Raw genomic sequence first — 18,381 nt, forward strand, 5'->3', positions numbered from 1 at the left:
CAAAGCACTCGATAGTCAGTACTATGGGGCCCGCTATTGATGACTCATGGCTTCAATTTGCATAATACAACAATGAATTCACCACATTCTTTTTTTTTATCGTCTCAACTTCAGAAGTTCGATTCGCCGTTGTTGTCATGACGATATAAAATACCGAGCAAAGAGTGGCTTTTTACCAATGAATATTATTAAGGGATATTTGATGAAACTTCCAGTATAGATTTATATGTTGTGAGACATCAGTAAAAATGATTATAATTGCGAACTCTAAGTCCTTGATTAACATAATACGGGAAATGTGGGATATTTGGTCTTACATATAAATGTCAGAAACTCGATATTTATCTCGTATAGAAAGCCACATACTTTCGTTCTTTATTATTATTTCCATTTAAACTTGCGAATATATATTAAAGTTTAACAATATTCCATAATTTCAGGGGAAAAAACACGTTTTTTTTTACCAAAAAAAAATAACATACTTAATGGTAGCTGTTGGTAGTCGCCATTATACTTTTCCCAACTCTAAAAATACATTACATAAAAAATGTACCGAAATCTGCTCAGTTTCAACTGAAATATATTACACACCGTTATAAAAAAATTACCTTTCTCAGTTTTGATGCAAAATACAATAGATATAAAAATCTCTCTCGGAAAAATATCCGCCAATTTCTTTTCTTTGTTTAAGGCAATGTACGCATCAAGGCGCTGTAATCGATATAGGGGGATCTCTCCCAGTGTTCAATGATATGCAAAAGTTCAGTTGATGACAAAGGGCTTTGTTCTCCTCCTTTGTTATCATTATAATAAATACCACGACAGAATAAAAAATGAGGGAAAACATTTAGAAACATCAATTAAAATATTCAGATCACTTTGTTAAAAGATAGTGGGAAAATAACTCTTGTACAACATAAAATCTCAAATAATGCTTATGGGTTTGATTTTTTTAAGTAACCCGGGCGTCAAAATAAACCACCCGGCGCTATTTTATAACTTACACGGACGGGAGCATTTGCACACTGTATTCTTTGGCTCAGCGTGGTTTTGACACCTCCCTGAATGAAAACGACCCTAATAAATGATGACTCAGTAAAGCATTATGTTTTAAAATGTTTAAAGAATTCAGATGGACGCTATACGTTCGGTTGCACATAGCCGTGATCATACACACGGATGAAATAAACACAAGTATTGCCTATATATATGTATATATATATAGATAGATAGATAAACCTAAGTATACTCTGAAAGTAACAATAAAATAAATAAATAAATTGATCATATAATTTTTCTCTTAATATTTCATTTGTGTTGCACATGTGTTACTATGTAAGACAATTCACACAGCAAAGTTGCTCAAAACTGTACTGTAATGTATTCATCCTCATTTATGAATAAATTAAAGTGCATCTGTTAAGTCCAAAAGGAAAGTATAAGTATTGCAAATGGTGCAAACATGAATTGAGGCAATCAGATAAATATATTATTTTCGACATGTATCTCTGACTCGGTGTATGACAAAATTTCTGTTAAATATTTGAATAATAGAATATAGCATGATGTATGCCGTTTTGTTAAAATCCACTGCTGTGGTGACATATTGCGTATTGCCCGACCAGAATTTGTCCAAAAAATAAATAAATTGTAGGCAGCATGCTTGTTTTTTTTTCTGTTTCTTAACCCCTCCCCCTCATGAACTCTCCTCAAAGGTTGTTTTACAGTAAAGCGCACTTTAACAGCGTGAAAGTATCATTCAGTTAAACATGCTGGTACGTCAAATGATTTGTGTTCTATTCGCGTATGTTATTGTACCGGCATGACATGGCATGGCATGGCACGGAGCACATGCCGCTATAGTTTGTAAAAAAAAAAAATATCTGTAAAATAATGTTGATTTAAATGTACTTTGGCTAGTGTGGTGATCTGGCTGATAACAATTACTGCTGGACAGGCAATTGCAGTAAAATCACTTGTCTGTTTTCAGAAGGATGGCACTTGTTAATATGTCTAGTAAGGCCCGGTGAACTGTAGAAAGTACTTGAACAGTACTTACACGAATATATTTCACTACTGTGAATGCGAGCATGGCGTTCCAGACTTCCTTTGTTCGTGAAACTGCTTCCACAAATATTGCAGGTGTGCTGTTCAATGTGTTTTGGTCCGATGGCGTGACTCAGGACGTGCTTGGCACGACTCGTCAGACTGCGGAACATTTTACCGCAGTATTGACATGGGTGCGAGCGATCTTCGTTTCCGCCCTCGTCGTGACAGGGCATGTGCTTCCGTAGATATGCCTGGCGACGAAACTTCTTGGCGCAATGCTCGCATTCGTACATTCCATCTTCGCTGACTGTAAACTCAATGAGACTCGGGGTGTTTCGGTTACTGTTGGTTTCGCTACCGCTCTCCGAGAAAATATCCGGCGTGTTCCGTTTTACTCGTTTGGCGTCTTTTTCGATGTCGCTGTCTCCGCTCTCAATCGATCTCTTTTCGTCGTCGTGAGCTCCGATCAGAGTCCCATTTGGTGGAGCTGCCGCCAACACTCTCGGAGGTGCAGTGTTTCCACGATTCGTTGGACGGGGTTTGTGCCATCGGCGATGAGATGCCAAATTTGCAGGACAGTTGAAGACTTTATCGCACTCAGGACATCGGTACTCAACGTGAACTATCCGGGAACATTTGTGTTGAGCCAGCGAAAAAGGGTCTGTGTATCGTTCTTTGCAAAGCTGGCACACGTATTCTCCCAGTTTGTTGACAATTTTTTCCATTTCTGCTTTGGCCTCGGGTGTTGCGATTTTCGCTTCTGATTTACCGTCAATTCCAACGTTTTCAAGAGCTGGGTCGCTTTTGATGATTGTTCCGTGAACGGGAGATCGGTTATCATCATCAAAGTTCAATTTCCTGGCCGCTTTCAGTTTCTTCGTCTTTGGTTTGCGTTCACTCTCGACACTGTGAATCTGGCGTTTACCTGGCGTGGGTGGTGGACTTGGGAGAACGCTAATACTGCATACCGGTGGCGTTGATGGCGAAAGAGGTGTAAAACGTTCCCGATCAACTGTAGCAGACGGAAAAGGCAGCGGTGACGGGAAAGAATGGGTGGATAGTGGGGAACTTGTACTAGAGTCTCTATCGCAATGTAAAACATCACTGTGTGTGCTAATGAAGGGGAACGCACTGTTCACGTATCCTGGTTCAGGAGTTGGAAACGGACACATTGGGTAGGTGTCGTATTGGTCATGGTCGGAACTACTGTCGCTGCGATCCTCGTCAGAGTATCGCGAACGATAAGACACTATCGCTGATTTCTTCTTGCGCTTTACCAGAAATCCCCTCGGCATGGTGCCCTATGTCCAAGTTGTGTGTAAAATATAGAACGACAAGCACAGACTCCCGAAGAAAACTGCGGTGTTCAGTGTGCAGCTCTGAGTTCAGCTGTACGGCGAGAGGGTACGGTTGTTGCAACGATGGAAAATCGCATAAGCGGCAATGGAACAAATACGTTATCAATGTGATGATGCACACCTGTAGGCTGCTGGTCAAATTTAAATGTCCACCAGAAGACGCTGCACGGTTCAATATCAATATTATGGCTATTCCATGTACTGTTGTTGGTCGGTACTGGCGTCTCCTGCTTCTGTGTGCGAGAATGTGGTGTTTTCCTCGTCTCTTGTCGACTACTAGTAATTTCACCCTGATATCTGGTAGGCTCGTTCAGCAAAATGCTGTCACTGGCATTCCGACCAGCTCCAACTTCTGATGTATGCCTAAGCAGATGAACTCGTCGTAGTCAGGCGTACCCTTTAAATGATTTATATGTGTGTAAACTCATTCATATGTATTGCACACGCGTTTGGCTCCTCCTTTGTTGAAATCTCATTTGCATATGAATAACGGCCACGTGCCTTGCTGTTTAGCTTCTCGGTTGGGTTGCTGATTCTTTCACTGGTTCGTGGTGATTATTGGTACACTGGACGGCACGAGAATTAATTTCCTACCTTAAAAGTCAGTGTCCGTGCATCTATCAGTGCCGAAAATAAAGACGCAGGTGAAACTCTCGTAGGTTGCCGTGCCCCCAAACGCAAGATATACGGCAAATTGAACGATATGACCATGAATGGTAGTCACAATTGGAATGGATCATTCTTTGTATACCGGCGGTATTTGGCCGTCTTAAAGGGCCTTTTTAAATTACTACTGGTTGCATTCTCCCACGCAAAAGCTAATTATGACTTAATGAGGGGCGCTTGTCACGATGATTGATTGTGTGCCAGAGTTCGTATGATTGGCTATCGCCATCAACTGTCAGTGAGATTCTATCCCATTGGTCAGCGAAGGCGGGCATTAAATTGCATTGTTGTTTTTCACTGAGAGCTGCGCGCGAGTGGCACGCGAACTGATTTTCGCCCCCCCCCTCTCTCCATCAAAACAAAGGCAGGTTTCGCCAAGCACTGCGCAACCAGGTTCGCCTTATACAACAGGCTCCTTTTGTTTATTCGCCTGAATACTTTTCAATACACGTCTGACTGAGCATACATGCACCCAAGAAGCCTATCAATGGAAATACTTGCCTTCTTTTTATTCTTGTTTTCTCCATCTTTTTAGTGCCAGCCATGTTCTCACTTCGAATACGCTATGTATGTTTTGACAGTGTATCTGTATTGCTATTTCCTGACCGTGTGCTTCGCGTTAAAACATCGACAGATGCTACCGTTCTCAGCAGTGTGGCGCACTTTGACATCGTGTTTTGCCAAGCACACTCACACACACACTCAAACATTTTTACGTGACCACGCACCCATACAAAGTTATCCATAAACATATTTTCAGCAAAAATACATTCTGGACATTGAAACGGCAGAAGCCACGAATGCAATGACCAACTTTAGCGTGCTTATGTATTTACTTATTTATTCCGTAAAAACAAAAGAACTTAGAATACCAAAACTTACCGTACCGCTACCGTACATATACCGTAAGTTTGATAAAAATGATTGCACGTTACTAGAGGTCTAATAGACAAGTTCTGTTTGATTTAAAAAAAAACGTGGTTGTATTTTAGTAGTTTGGGCTATTTTTAAACATGGCGATATTTCCAACTGCCGTAAGATGTACGGATCATACTAATGCGCAATCTGCGTTTACATTTGCATACAGCTGCAGGGGCGTAACCCTTCTTGATAACTTATCACCGGCATATCGAAAAGTAGAAACGTCGGCTTCCAACTGTATATGATAAATCTCTAGGTGAGACGCAAGTCTGACATTCGCGAGAAAGAATGAAAAATAGAATAAAAAAATTGCGGCCGCATCTGATAAAATAAACGATAAGAAGTGACGTGGCGCTCACCTGGCCACGGAGCGTGCATGTCGGTCGAATACACATGTAACTCGTGGCTAAAGATTTAATTATGTGATTTTTTGTCTCTCACTAGAATTTTACAGCGCGGCAGTTATTGTAATTTTGGTATTGATTTTATTTTCATAGTCGTTATATGGGTCTTTATTGCCTAGTGGTCCAGCTGGTGGCGCTACATATAATAAGCACAATAGAACTTGTTCACGTTCCGTTTTCTCGGGTCTAAATGCTATAACATGTTCAATATAATTTTAATATTAATTACAAACTCGTTCGGTTTTTAACGTGGTAACGTTTTAGCAGTTTTACTGTACAATAATAGTTAATATTAATAATAATAATTGATTGTCTTCGGTTATTGAATAGTCACTTGTTTGTGATCTCACCACGACGGCGTTCTTGTATAGGGTCGATCCACAAGTGGTCGTCAAATCATCGTGACCGGTCAAATGACTGGGAATCGTGGAAAGCATGTTATTCTTGTGCATGCGAGGCACATGGGTGCATACTGCCCGTGTTTTTAAGGAAAGTCTTTGTATCATATGAAGCAGCTGCACGATGCGGGCATATTACATCAGCTTTTGTAATGTCACAGTATTGCAATCGGCCCGGAAATGGAGGGACTCCGAACGTTTTCAACAAGGGAGAACACGATCGATAATGATCACAATCATAGGCAGTCAGTGCTACACCTTAAGGAAGGGTCCGAAATGTTGATAGACGAATATGATGGAAAGTGGGTTTCTAAAACAAATTTATAAAGCCACATTAGTAATAAGCTCCGTTATATATCTGAGTACACTACACGGATTTGTTCTGAAATGTTGGAATACATTTGTGAGGTGTATTTGAGTTGTTTCTGTCACTATATAAAACGGATACCGTCAAATTCAAGGCTAACAACTCGTATGAAGAAATAAACGTGTTTATCAATATCGTCTCTTTTCTAAGCAATAACTAAATTAACTTGAGCTAAACTGTTTCGGGTACAATCAGTTGAAAACTGGGCATAATTTTGATATGTTAGCCGTTAAACGTTCGGTTATTCTCGGACAATCGAATGTGCGGGCCATCAGCTTTCCGAGACTGTCACATTTTGCAGTGTAAACATGGATTTCCACGCACACAGCTGTAACTGACATGCTGGCATATGACGGACGTTTTTCGTGGTGGAGATTCATCATTCCTTTGTACATTACTGAGCTATGTAAACGTCTTCCTCAGTTTTTCTTTTTCTTTTCGTTTTTATTTCATGTCCATGAGCAGAATTACATAGTACTGTCCACTTAACATGGTAACAATTTACCTGGTTCTAAGAAATTCTCTTATTTTGTGCACGCCTTGGTGGTTGGATTCAGTCAAACCCCAGATTACACGTGCAAGCATCTGCAGTCTGCATACATCACTACATGACATATTGTTTCCCCAGCATGGGAAAGCGTTTATTTTTTCTACTTGTATGTTTTTAACAGCACTTCTTTTTCTGATAGAATGACCAGTCGAACAGCCACTGGATTGGCGTGGCATTTAGAGAATGCAGAGCGAAGAGAGATCGCGATTGGTGATATAAACGTTTTATCATATACCAGTCAACTTATCAAAAGTTGCCGTCCCCCGTGCACTCAACCATGAAGTACGTTTTCTTGAAAAAAAAACTCATTGTGTGGGATGTTTTCAGTAACGGCTTAGTGGCACGTGGCGGATAGAGTTTCAGAGCACTTGTAATTGTTTGCTTTTTAAATAAAATACCTCACTAGATTCGCCAAGTAAGACCGCCGCCATTATTTCTTTGTATTGTCAAAATGAAATCACCATAGTGCCCCAAGTCGGCGGCTTTGTCTTACGTTATCTGGCACGTGCCGGACTGTCTTCGTTCCATTCATCAGTACCTAGACGTGAATTGCACGCTTATTAAGGAATTACGCGCGTCCATGGCTGATATCTACCGGCGTAACAGTTCAAGGTCTTTCCTGAATTAAAGTCCTGTCACGTTGACACGTACCCTAAACATTGTCACAACCTGTTTGCGGCTGGGTATGTGGTGGATGTGGTGAGGGAACTGTGGTAATACAATCGGACATACTGAAATAAAGGGGCAGAGAAAATGAAATAAAGTGATGGAGGTATGAAACAAAATCTAGGTCTAGATTAAGATTGGACTTTGTTATCACGTCTTTATAATAAACCTATATTGAAAGTGGTAACTCTCAAAGACAAGACGCACATTAAGAGACGTATTTCGTCTTTACAATTGCAGATTGTTAAAACAATTGCGGGTAACAGCTGAGCACGATCTTCAGTCTCGGCACCCTGGTGCCTCTGTGTATAGTGTTTTTTTTTTCTACTCAAGAGAAAGAAAGTGTCAATACATTGAAAATGTCATTACTCGACATGACCCGCACATCGTTATAGCGAAACAATACCAAAGGAACCCCCAATGCCAGTACTTTTATGCACCGGACATCCGCCAGCGCTAACGACATTGAACAAAATCAAAAAACCTCACACCCATGTCATTTATTCAATGTTTTAGCTTGTATTTGAGCAATAAGTGACATTTTTTTGGGATGTGAGCATTTGTTGAGTAGATTGCTAAATACAGTACAATAATAAATGAATATAAACTGTGACATGACATTGTCGGTTCATGATATGAATTGTACTACGCAAATCGCCGACCGTGTCGGTCGCGTAGGTTACAAGGGATGCTAGGTATACATACACCGGATTCAAGTAGTCCAATATATTTGTTATCTGAAAATCAGTTAACATTGTGCATACATAAAGTTTTTCAACTTTCCCTTTCATATTTATTGTTACAGCTTGTTTATAATTGTCAACTGTATACTTGCACGAAACGAGGCCCGTATGAGGCGGTGATTTGGTACGATACTTGACAGTTATTCGTGAACATTGACATTGTAAATGTGTACGCCGGGTACGACACGCCACAGTTTTATGGACTCGTGATAATTACTTGTTACGAAGTAACCTATCTATTTGTCTATTACTGTAACAGTTTGAATTCATTTAAAATTATCCCTATGGTGACCAATTCACCGATATACGAACATCGTCTAATTGCCCACACATTGAAGCACCCATTGTTTTAACCAACTACCCGCATCAGCTGGGTGATCGCGATTCATTGGACGGATGCAGACAATGTACAGTCACCCGGATGTGCATGCAAAACATATAATAAATGTTGTCTACTTTAAAAAAAACAACATGATAATATCCGTGATGTGATAGCGTTAATAACTATGAATTATGAATGGTTAACTCAAAAGTTAACTTTGTGCTCATGTCCACACCATGATGAAGGTAACTATAGTTATTAGCGACACTGAAGAAATTCTTTGAAAAAGTTCTCTTCCGATACAAATCTACCATCATTTCGGTACAGTGTTCAGTTCAGAATCGACCGTTAAACTGTGTTTTTAATTTTCAAGTTGCTTTTGTGGTGAACGATGCATCCCATCATGCACTGGGGTGGCCAGTGGTACGCATTGGCGGTACCGGAACGCGCACTGGATTCCAACGGGTGTAGCAGCCGTTGACTTCAAGAAGTGTGATTCTGGATGATGAAAGAAAGCAGTTCATATATCCCTTTGTTTTTGTCTTTTGATTCCTGGACTGTGAAGAGCAACGATTACAAATAAATACATATACGCATACAGAGTTGGAGGTATATAATGTTTATACCTCCTTGCTCAAGGACATTGCGTCACGGTAACATCATACGAAATGAGAAATAAAAGTAATACAAAACAGAATAAACAAAGGACAAAAAACACAAAATTAGTGAACACAGGCGTGGTCGTTTTTTGTTTTTGTTTGTTTGTTTGTTTTGTTTTTCTGTTTTGACAGTTTAAGCAGTCTTTTGTTTATTCTTTAAATAATCGTTCATTCGCGTCTTGAGAGACGGAGAGAACCATAAACCCCAAGAAAAAAACACATTAGTACCCCATTTGAATAAGACTCAGCATTACACTACATTGCGGCGTGTTGTAATTGCACCTGTCATAATCGTCAACATCAACAGCACTGGAAGCAGAGTTTGACGGTATTAGCTATTCTCAAAGTTGTTTTTATGACATCAGCGGAATCAGTTGGATTTTGTTGTTATTCTAAAAAACATTTGTTACTATGGCAATGGTAAAACAAATTTGCAAATATAAAGACGCATTCCTTTGTCTGTTTTATTGTTGTCTTTCGGAAGTTCACTTAACATTAACAAAAATAATGTCGTTAAAAACTACAAAACCGACATCGCAGTTCACACCTATAGAATGGTCGATTGCCTTGAATTGTTTTTTGAGGGCAAACTTATAAACAAAAACAAAACAAAAACTCGTTTAAAACACAAAGGTTTTTTTTCTTCTTATAGTTTGCAAGCTGGCGCACGCCATTTGCATTGTATACGTACTGTTTTGTTTACCGTAGTTAGCAGTCGGTGCGTGCCACCCCCTTTCACATGTTGATTTAGTAGGGTGGTGGGTCCACAATTTCAAATTACAACAAAGTACATGCAGTACCCCCGTCGGGGAGTTACAGTGTTTGAAATAAAACTATGCCTGAACGCCAATGTTGTTATGTGTTCCAATCATATAAATAGAAAGTATTATTCGCTTTAATAAAAAATAAAGGAACAACATTTTCGCTAATAATGAGCACAATCCCTACCAGCTGTTACAATTGCGTAAGAAACCATACAGGGGCGCTTTGAACTTCGTCTTTGGGACACCCGCTGCAGTCGCCAAGTTCATAAACTATCGTACAATGTATTCATATTATTGTACATATTCAACTTGAAATCGACTGGGTTTAGGGTAGCATGCCCATGATATTGGATGAAAAGTACAAGAGAACGTTACACAACAAGATTGTCAACAGGTAACCACATCTCTGCAAGTACAACGTAAAACGGATTTCCCCCACACATTAATTAAAGCGAATTCCACAAACACTGTTATGCACACCTGATTGCGTATCGCTTGCCTCAACAGTCACAATTTTAACCCCAGGTATTGGCAACACTAATCTGTGGTGAAATAGCGTTACGGGGCCGTGAGAACAGACGCCAAAGCAGTTCACGTTGAGAAGAGTATGTCCATTAGTCACTTAGTGTCCCGTCATTAAGGCAAATCTCCCCAGCGTAATTAAAGTAAGAAGCGTGTGTGTTACCCATACGAATGTACGCTATTTGATGCATATTACCGTTTTTCATGTAGGCCCTTTGATTTTGAAAAGAAAATCAAGTGTAAAATTAATAAAATGAATAGAACAGAATATGCTACGAATTCCATTGAAGTTAATAATATTTAGTGTATTAATTCTTCAATTGAGTGAATTAACAAAATAACAAGTGAGCGATAGGAGTTGAATTATATATTTTGCATCCCTGTATCATGTGGATTTCATTTCTCTCCCTGGCCGACCTTTGCAAAGAACATACAATTAATCAAAATAGATTTGACTAAACTCAACCCTTATAGAAAGAAGGTAACCAAAGAGTGACGCGGCGTAACCGCTACTCCGTTGTGGCACTGTGCCAACTTTTACTTTAAACTGAAGCCGTCCCACAACGGCTCCACAGTGCGACGGTTATTCAGTAGGGGCTTCAAGACGCGACAACATAGCTAAGAAAACATATGTTTCCATAGTGATTTGACCGTTGTTTTGGAAATAACCAAGCAACCACATGGCCTCTAGATTGCGATGAATAGGAGACTGTTGCGGTAATTATTTTTATAAAAGCAATCAAAAGGGAACATTCGAAATTTCGACAGAAAGTAGTTAAGATTGGGTGGGATCGAACATCGAATTTCCAAGTTTTTTACAGTCAAGACATTGGGCAGTTTATAGATGGGAAAATCAATAGCAATGGAAACACCCAAAGATTAATGTACATGATTGTACATTTTATCGTTCCGATTTCTTTTGTTTTCGAATGTATCGCTGTCAACTGCGCTTGGTGTTATTATAGACTGAACTTCTTTTACATGTAGATGAATGACCTAGCTTCGAACAAATTATCGTTTCAGATTCTTCTGCTATCATTTCGTATTCGGAGTTGTGTTTTTCCAACGGTTTATCGCTAATTATTTTCTATACCTCCGCATCATGGCGTTATAAGTATGCCTTCTCTAAAGTGCGTGTTCTCCTTCCAGTACCAGCTAGCGCTGACTTCATCACATCGCTAACATTTAGGACCAGGCTAGCCCTTTGTTGTGCAACACGCGCACACAAACACTTACACGCGAATACGTCCACAGTTCTATTTCATGCAGCTGGATGACTTCGATATCATAAACCGGATCATAAACAGGCCGTCCAAACCCGATCGACAGACCTCGTTTAATTAATTTGAATAGCGGTATTCGATATTTTTTTTTAGTAGCGACGTATCTGCGTGCAACTGGAATTTCGAGCGATGAATTGTGCGCCAATTACTGTCGCGTGCTTGTTGGCATCAGACGAGGCATTCACTTGTAATGGCCTGGCCTGTCACTTTGTTTTGTCGACCGACCAAGCCCAAGCAAGTTAGATACCCCAATTGATTGAGCAGGGAATGTCCTTGTCTCAAGGCCGCAAAACTTCGCCCACGCCACCTGTCTTTAACTCGTGTTTTTGTTGTTGTAATTCATTTCGATTGTAATAAAGTGTATTTTAGTTCAAACGCGAATAACTACAGAATTACGGGAACACTCTACTTTAGTCAATACTTGTATGAGGGCGAGTCTCGTGGGGGCAAACAACGCGATAGAGGGCAAGTAAAATAAAAAGACAAAATAATCTATTTGTAAGATTCACAGCGAAAATATGGAACATCGTACAAAACCTCAAAAGTACGATTTCACATTAAAACATTACAAATGTAAATTATGTTTCAAATTCATCTAAGCACAACTTGCACGAATATACTTTTGCTGAATTAGCCACATCTCGAAATTGCGAGAATACATGGTAAGGAAATTGGCTTTTGGTTTGGCAGTTCTGCGTTCGGGAGAATAATGCCCACGGTTGAAGCTAATGTAATTACATGCACATCATTATGTAATGTGAGTAACCATACCAGACTCAGTTCAGATTTGGAATAATTTTTGATGTGGATGAAATATTGCATTGTGATGACCGAGGCATTAAAAGAGTGTAGACTACTTATCCCCTGGTATTGATATTAAATGGTTGCTCATTGCAAGTGACGATGTTACCGATTTGCTTGTGAAAATCACGGCATGTTTATTGCAAAAAAAAAACAGTAGTAAGAATTTAGTTTGAATGATACGAAATATGGTGGTGCCTCGATGAACTGAAGACATAGTAGACTCAATATACTATAAAGTAGAAACATTTTTCGAGTTGGTGCTTACAATCCCATTTCATTGCTAATCAAAAAGATGCTTTCGATGAAATGTAATGAGTGATTGTCAGCAATCATCTCAATGACGTCAGATGGCGATTAACACGTTTATTTACAAGCCAATTACATTGTAATTATTATATGCATAGTTTTAATCATACTGTTAATTGCTTTTAAGTATAAATTTCCGGGTAATGCTTTATTTAAAAATGAAGGTCAGGCTTAACAATTAAAACATTATTTTGTTAACGAAAGCAAACAGATGAAATGGAAATAAAAAAAAATAATAGTTTATTTTCTAATTATAAAAGGAAGATAGTATTCGTACACAATGCGACGGATGAACAAACGATCCACAGGTATTGGCAGATGTCAGTGAACCCGCGTTGAAACATTGACGTACATGAGTGCGAGTTTGTAAAGATGTCACGAAATGTGACGTCCGGTAAGCTGACGTCACAAATAAAGATGGACGCCGTCTCAAATCAAGATTAAAGGGTAAAGACCGGGCGTTGTCACGTACACTGTTATATATTCCTGGACGACATCACAGGATTGGGTCAAACTGACTACTGTATATCCACGAGAAACAAAGAGATCGTAAAGTTAAAAACTATTTTTTTTTTTTTTGTATTTGTAATATTCTGTTTACTCTAATATGTCTTTAGCGGCGGTCTTCGGCGATGTGACCATTCTGTGTGCATAGATATATAACTGTATTCTTTACTATTCAGGTTTGTTTCAGATACATGTGGTGTTATCTTTCTCCCGGCGTGTTTTTCAACCTCTTCCATTCGGCATCTGTCAACTATGTAATCATTATCGTCCATTACTGTAGCGTATGCGAACTGTTTGCCGAGTAGACTAGAGACAACATCGTTGTACAATATTCTTCAGTAATTGACTAGCGACACCATAAGAGTTTGCATCGACTGCCGATAATTGAACCGATCATGATAAGAGATACTGGATCGAGATGACGATCATGAAAAGTGTTTTTTTTCCTTTCAGTCGCTCATACGTACGTACGCCGTGCCGTTATTTTTCTTTTTGATTGAGCCCACCTGGAACAGCTAGCGTCCCGGTGTATTATCCTCGCCCTTATAGTTATTTTGGCACTAATTGGCCGAGTTTAGTGATTAAGGCGGCACAACAGCTCGATGCGATTAGTATTGCTTCTCGTCCAATACGATGACAGAGAAGTACGGGAACGACCAAATATGCCTCTTACAGTCTGTCGAAGAAATAAAATCTGTTGGGTGACATGCCGAAAATTTAGCGACTGTATGTTTTTATTTTTAAAATATTTATTTTTGTGTCAAATCAGTATCATACAAACTGTTTTCCACTCCAGTTGTTTGGTTGTTCTTCTTACCTTCAAATTTGCGCAAAACAAACAGCGACGCTGCATACAAATCACGTGATCAACGAGGTTTATTGACACTGATTTTTAACATTATACAACACACGTCTATAAAAAAAAAGTGGCATAAAATCTGTATATACATCTGGTTATTTATATTGTCTCACTTTGAAATAGTAATATACTAATAATTCTACTATTTTACAGTCAGTGGTGTATTTTTTGGCCTGCCATCTTTCGCCCAGAATTATTGAGATTTGTTTATTTGGGACAAAAATATAAACTTACATGGAATCACTTAATTAATTAATGTAATTATTTGACACTGCAAAACTTTTATTATTGACCCACCACCACTCCAAACCGATAGAGCAAATAAATAACAACGAAGAAGCAGCATAGTATATACTATGTCCAATCAAAGTAAACATGTACTGCGTGCGTGACGCGAACAGACGCTACTAGGCTACAAGAAGACGTGTGGTTCACAAATTCCAGATGAATACAAGTATGTGGATTAGTCTCCATATCAATACAAGTATGTAATTTCCCTTTTGAGTGTAAATGTGGGGTTTGCAATCTCTATGTAAATATATGTGAAGAGTTTTTAATTTCCATGTAGTTTGCAGTCTCCATGTGAATACAAATGCGTGGTTTACAGCCTCCATATTTTTTATGAACACAAGTGCCTAGTTTGCAATCTCCATATAAACACAAGTGTGTGGTTCACATTTTTCATATGAATACAAGTGTGTAGTTTGTAATCTCCATATGGATGCACGTGTGTAGTTTGCAATCTCCATATGAATACAAGTGTGTAGTTCACAATTTTTCATATGAATACAAGTGTGTAGTTTGCAATCTCCATATGAATACAAGTGTTTAGTTTTCAATGTGCATATGAATACAAGTGTTTAGTTTACAATCTGCATATGTATACAAGTGTGTAGTTAACAATTTTCATATGAATACAAGTGTGTAGTTCGCAATCTGCATATGAATAAAAGTGTATAGTTTACAATCTCTATATAAATACAAGTGTGTAGTTTACACTCTGCATATGTATACAAGTGTGTAGTTCGCAATCTGCATATGAATAAAAGTGTATAGTTTACAATCTGCATATAAATAAAAGTGTATAGTTTACAATCTGCATATAAATACAAGTGTGTAGTTTACACTCTGCATATGAATACAAGTGCGTAGTTTACAATGTGCATATGTATACAAGTGCGTAGTTTATACTCCCCATATGAATACAAGTGTGCGACCTCTGGATCCCACATGAATACAGGTGTATGTGTGTGGTTTATTGCCCCATATGAATACAAGTGTGTGTGGTTTGCAATCTGCATGTGAATATACGTGTTAGTTTACAATGTGCATATGTATACAAGTGTGTAGTTTACAATCTGCATATAAATACAAGTGTGTGGTTTACAATCTACATATGAATACAAGTACGTGGTTTACAATCTGCATAATAATACAAGTGTGTGGTTTACAATTTACATATAAATACAAGTGCGTGGTTTACAATTTACATATAAATACAAGTGTGTAGTTTACAATCTCCATGTGAATACAATAAACAATGGTGGGTATAATTTAACCTACATGTATATACAAAATGTTTTGTTTTAACCCGCAAATTATTATTAAAAAAAGGATAAATGACGCTTAATAAGGCCAGGAAGGAACAATAAATACACGTGGTTCTAAGGTTTCAAGATTACCGACACACAGAATTCTGTTCCACAATATATTGTTAGGACAATCCAGTAGCAACATTAACTTATCCGATTGTGCTAACGTTATTATCTTATCTTAGAAGGAGTAATCCAACCTCGTTTTGGTAACACATATAGCTGCCGTATAGTGTATGTAATTCTACGCAGTCCGGACCAATTAACCGGTTACTTCTGGAAAACACAGACAAGTTAGATAATTGAATGGATGCAAAATACGGTATTGAATTGCGTCTTGGGCCCCTACTTTTGTTTCATGATCAAAATGATGATAGGAGTTTATGTTTTTCACATCCACGCTCGCATCAATCGCAGTTTACTCCAACCGTTGTTAAACTCGCAGAAGACTAGCTCTATGGCCTCAGTACAATTGCACGCCCAGTAATAATTATGTATTTGGAAAATCGCAGTATCCAATGTTGTTTTCCAGAGCAGTATAGTACGGCAATACGTGGTAGGGGGAATTGATGCGTTATGTAAGGATAAATGTATAAAATGATATCCAGTGTTACAAGTGTTGTTTAATAACAACAAGATTTTATGAAGCTGAACAGTAAAACTAATTGTAGAGATTGAATAATTTATAAGTTTGCACAAAACTCTGTTAACTTATTAACACTTTCCAGTAAGTTAACACGTTTTAGGCACCCAGGCCGCTTAAGAATTGTCAGTAAATCTTGTAAAGCTAGAATTCTCCGTGTGCTGTCTGCTGTATGTTACAAAGCTTGTTAATGGAAACTAATACACGTCATATCCCTGGACCAATCAGTGTTCAATTGAGCTAATAAAATCCACGTGGGGAGGGTTAATTGGAAATGTATATCGCCGGAATATGTCCGTTATGCTCTCTGTACATGAGTTTACTATTTCATTTTTGTTATTGAAAAGAGTCTATGTGAACTGAGTAAACAATTCGAACCTTAAAAAACAAGCGCAAACAAACAAAGAAATGAAATCGGTGTTGGAAGTGAAATACGACCAGAATATGCCGTTTGTAAATCTGATGTAAACAGATTATGTACTCAAAGACATTTAACATTTATAATTAGTTTATATTCAAGACAACATTAATGCGAATTTGTGGATAAATAATTTATTCGATAACTAAGGAATCTTCAATGGTAAATATTACATATGATGTTGATTAATATAGTTATATCTACTGGAATGTGATGACTGTTGTAGTCATGTTCACGAACCAGACTTTTTTAACATGTTGAAGTCGTCATTAAGGTGGTTAATGTCATACTTTTCATCGTATTAAGTAGATGTTTTTTTGCTAAATCAATAAATGGTAACAAATTATTTAGTACAATAGTACAATAAACCGTATTAACTTTCAATTACCTGTTCCGATCACGTGTACTTTATGCATGCCCGGATTGATAAACACTTATTTATTTCGGATTCAGATTTTACTGGCTGCAGGTGATAATATACATACAGAGACACCTTTCATATGAGATCGCGAGGTTCTTATAGAATGATTTCTTGGTACTCTGTAACCGTACTGTTTCCTTGCAGGCCATTCAGCCCCGCAAGATTTTGGACGAGTTGTGACAAAAAAGAAAGCATCGGCTTATTATTGGTTTTCAGGTTTAAAATCGACATTCACAAAGGTGACATGCTTTATTCCCAGTAGATCATTTCTTATAAATCCATGCGCCCAGACTTGCATGTGTACTGTTGCTATAGATGTTGTACTGTACGTATATGTACGTGGTGGACGAAAGAAATAAATCAAGTAGCGAGTGATCTATACTAAAAATAAGCTACAGGGCTTGGGTAGGTATAGTTTTAAAAAAACTGAACATGTTCCATCGTGGTCGGAAATAGTCCCAAGGCGTCACTGTCTAATGAGCTTTAAAAAATCTCCGAGTCTACGAATTGAAGTGGTCTCCTGTTTATATCCCCGTCGTCCGCAACTTATTCACTGAGTCAATATTGCGTAAAGTACGCTCGCCGAGGGCGTATTGTCTTATTTTGAGGTTGATTTAATACATACAGATATATCAATACGAACGCACGTATTATGAATTTATGAACTAGAGGCTCCATGGCATATACATCTCGGTCTACGTGATTTCCATTTAATAAAGGTTTTCCATAGTATATGTTGTTTTGTGACCTGAAAACAGAGCGACTTGCAGACACCGTTAGAGGAAATCACTTCCATCAACTCGTCTGCCAAGTACATTCACTAGTACACGCTCGCGTATGAAATTAGAACTTTCAACCAATCAGGCACTGAGCACGTACTGACAAAACTGTGTCCCACAATGCCATACGGTCGTTCTGCGCAAATGACTGTACGACGAGTATTTATCGCACGGTTACGTGAGTGGACTTGGAGGGGGTGGCGCTTACCGTGTTATGTCATTGAACCAAACAGCTGCACTCACCCAGGACTGAAAGATTTCGAATTAGACTTTTTCTCGGTTATTGTCTGGGTGTGTGTGTGACAACTCTTAGTTCAAGTTAATAAGTATACGCACTGTGAAGCCCCGGGATTCAAGTTGGCATACGACCCACGTGGCGT

General features: G+C 38.6%; 1 protein-coding gene across 1 annotated transcript; it reads right to left on the bottom strand.

The window, feature by feature from the left end:
- Positions 1 to 340: 340 nt before the first annotated feature.
- LOC100376695 (insulinoma-associated protein 1a-like) lies at positions 341 to 3,792 on the bottom strand. The gene has a single exon (XM_006824776.3). The coding sequence runs from the start codon at positions 3,342 to 3,344 to the stop codon at positions 1,944 to 1,946; it is 1,401 nt and encodes a 466-aa protein (XP_006824839.2). The 5' UTR covers positions 3,345 to 3,792; the 3' UTR covers positions 341 to 1,943.
- Positions 3,793 to 18,381: the final 14,589 nt, after the last annotated feature.

Source organism: Saccoglossus kowalevskii, chromosome 2 (assembly GCF_978046115.1).
Source record: "Saccoglossus kowalevskii chromosome 2, keSacKowa6.1, whole genome shotgun sequence".
NCBI lineage: Eukaryota > Metazoa > Hemichordata > Enteropneusta > Harrimaniidae > Saccoglossus > Saccoglossus kowalevskii.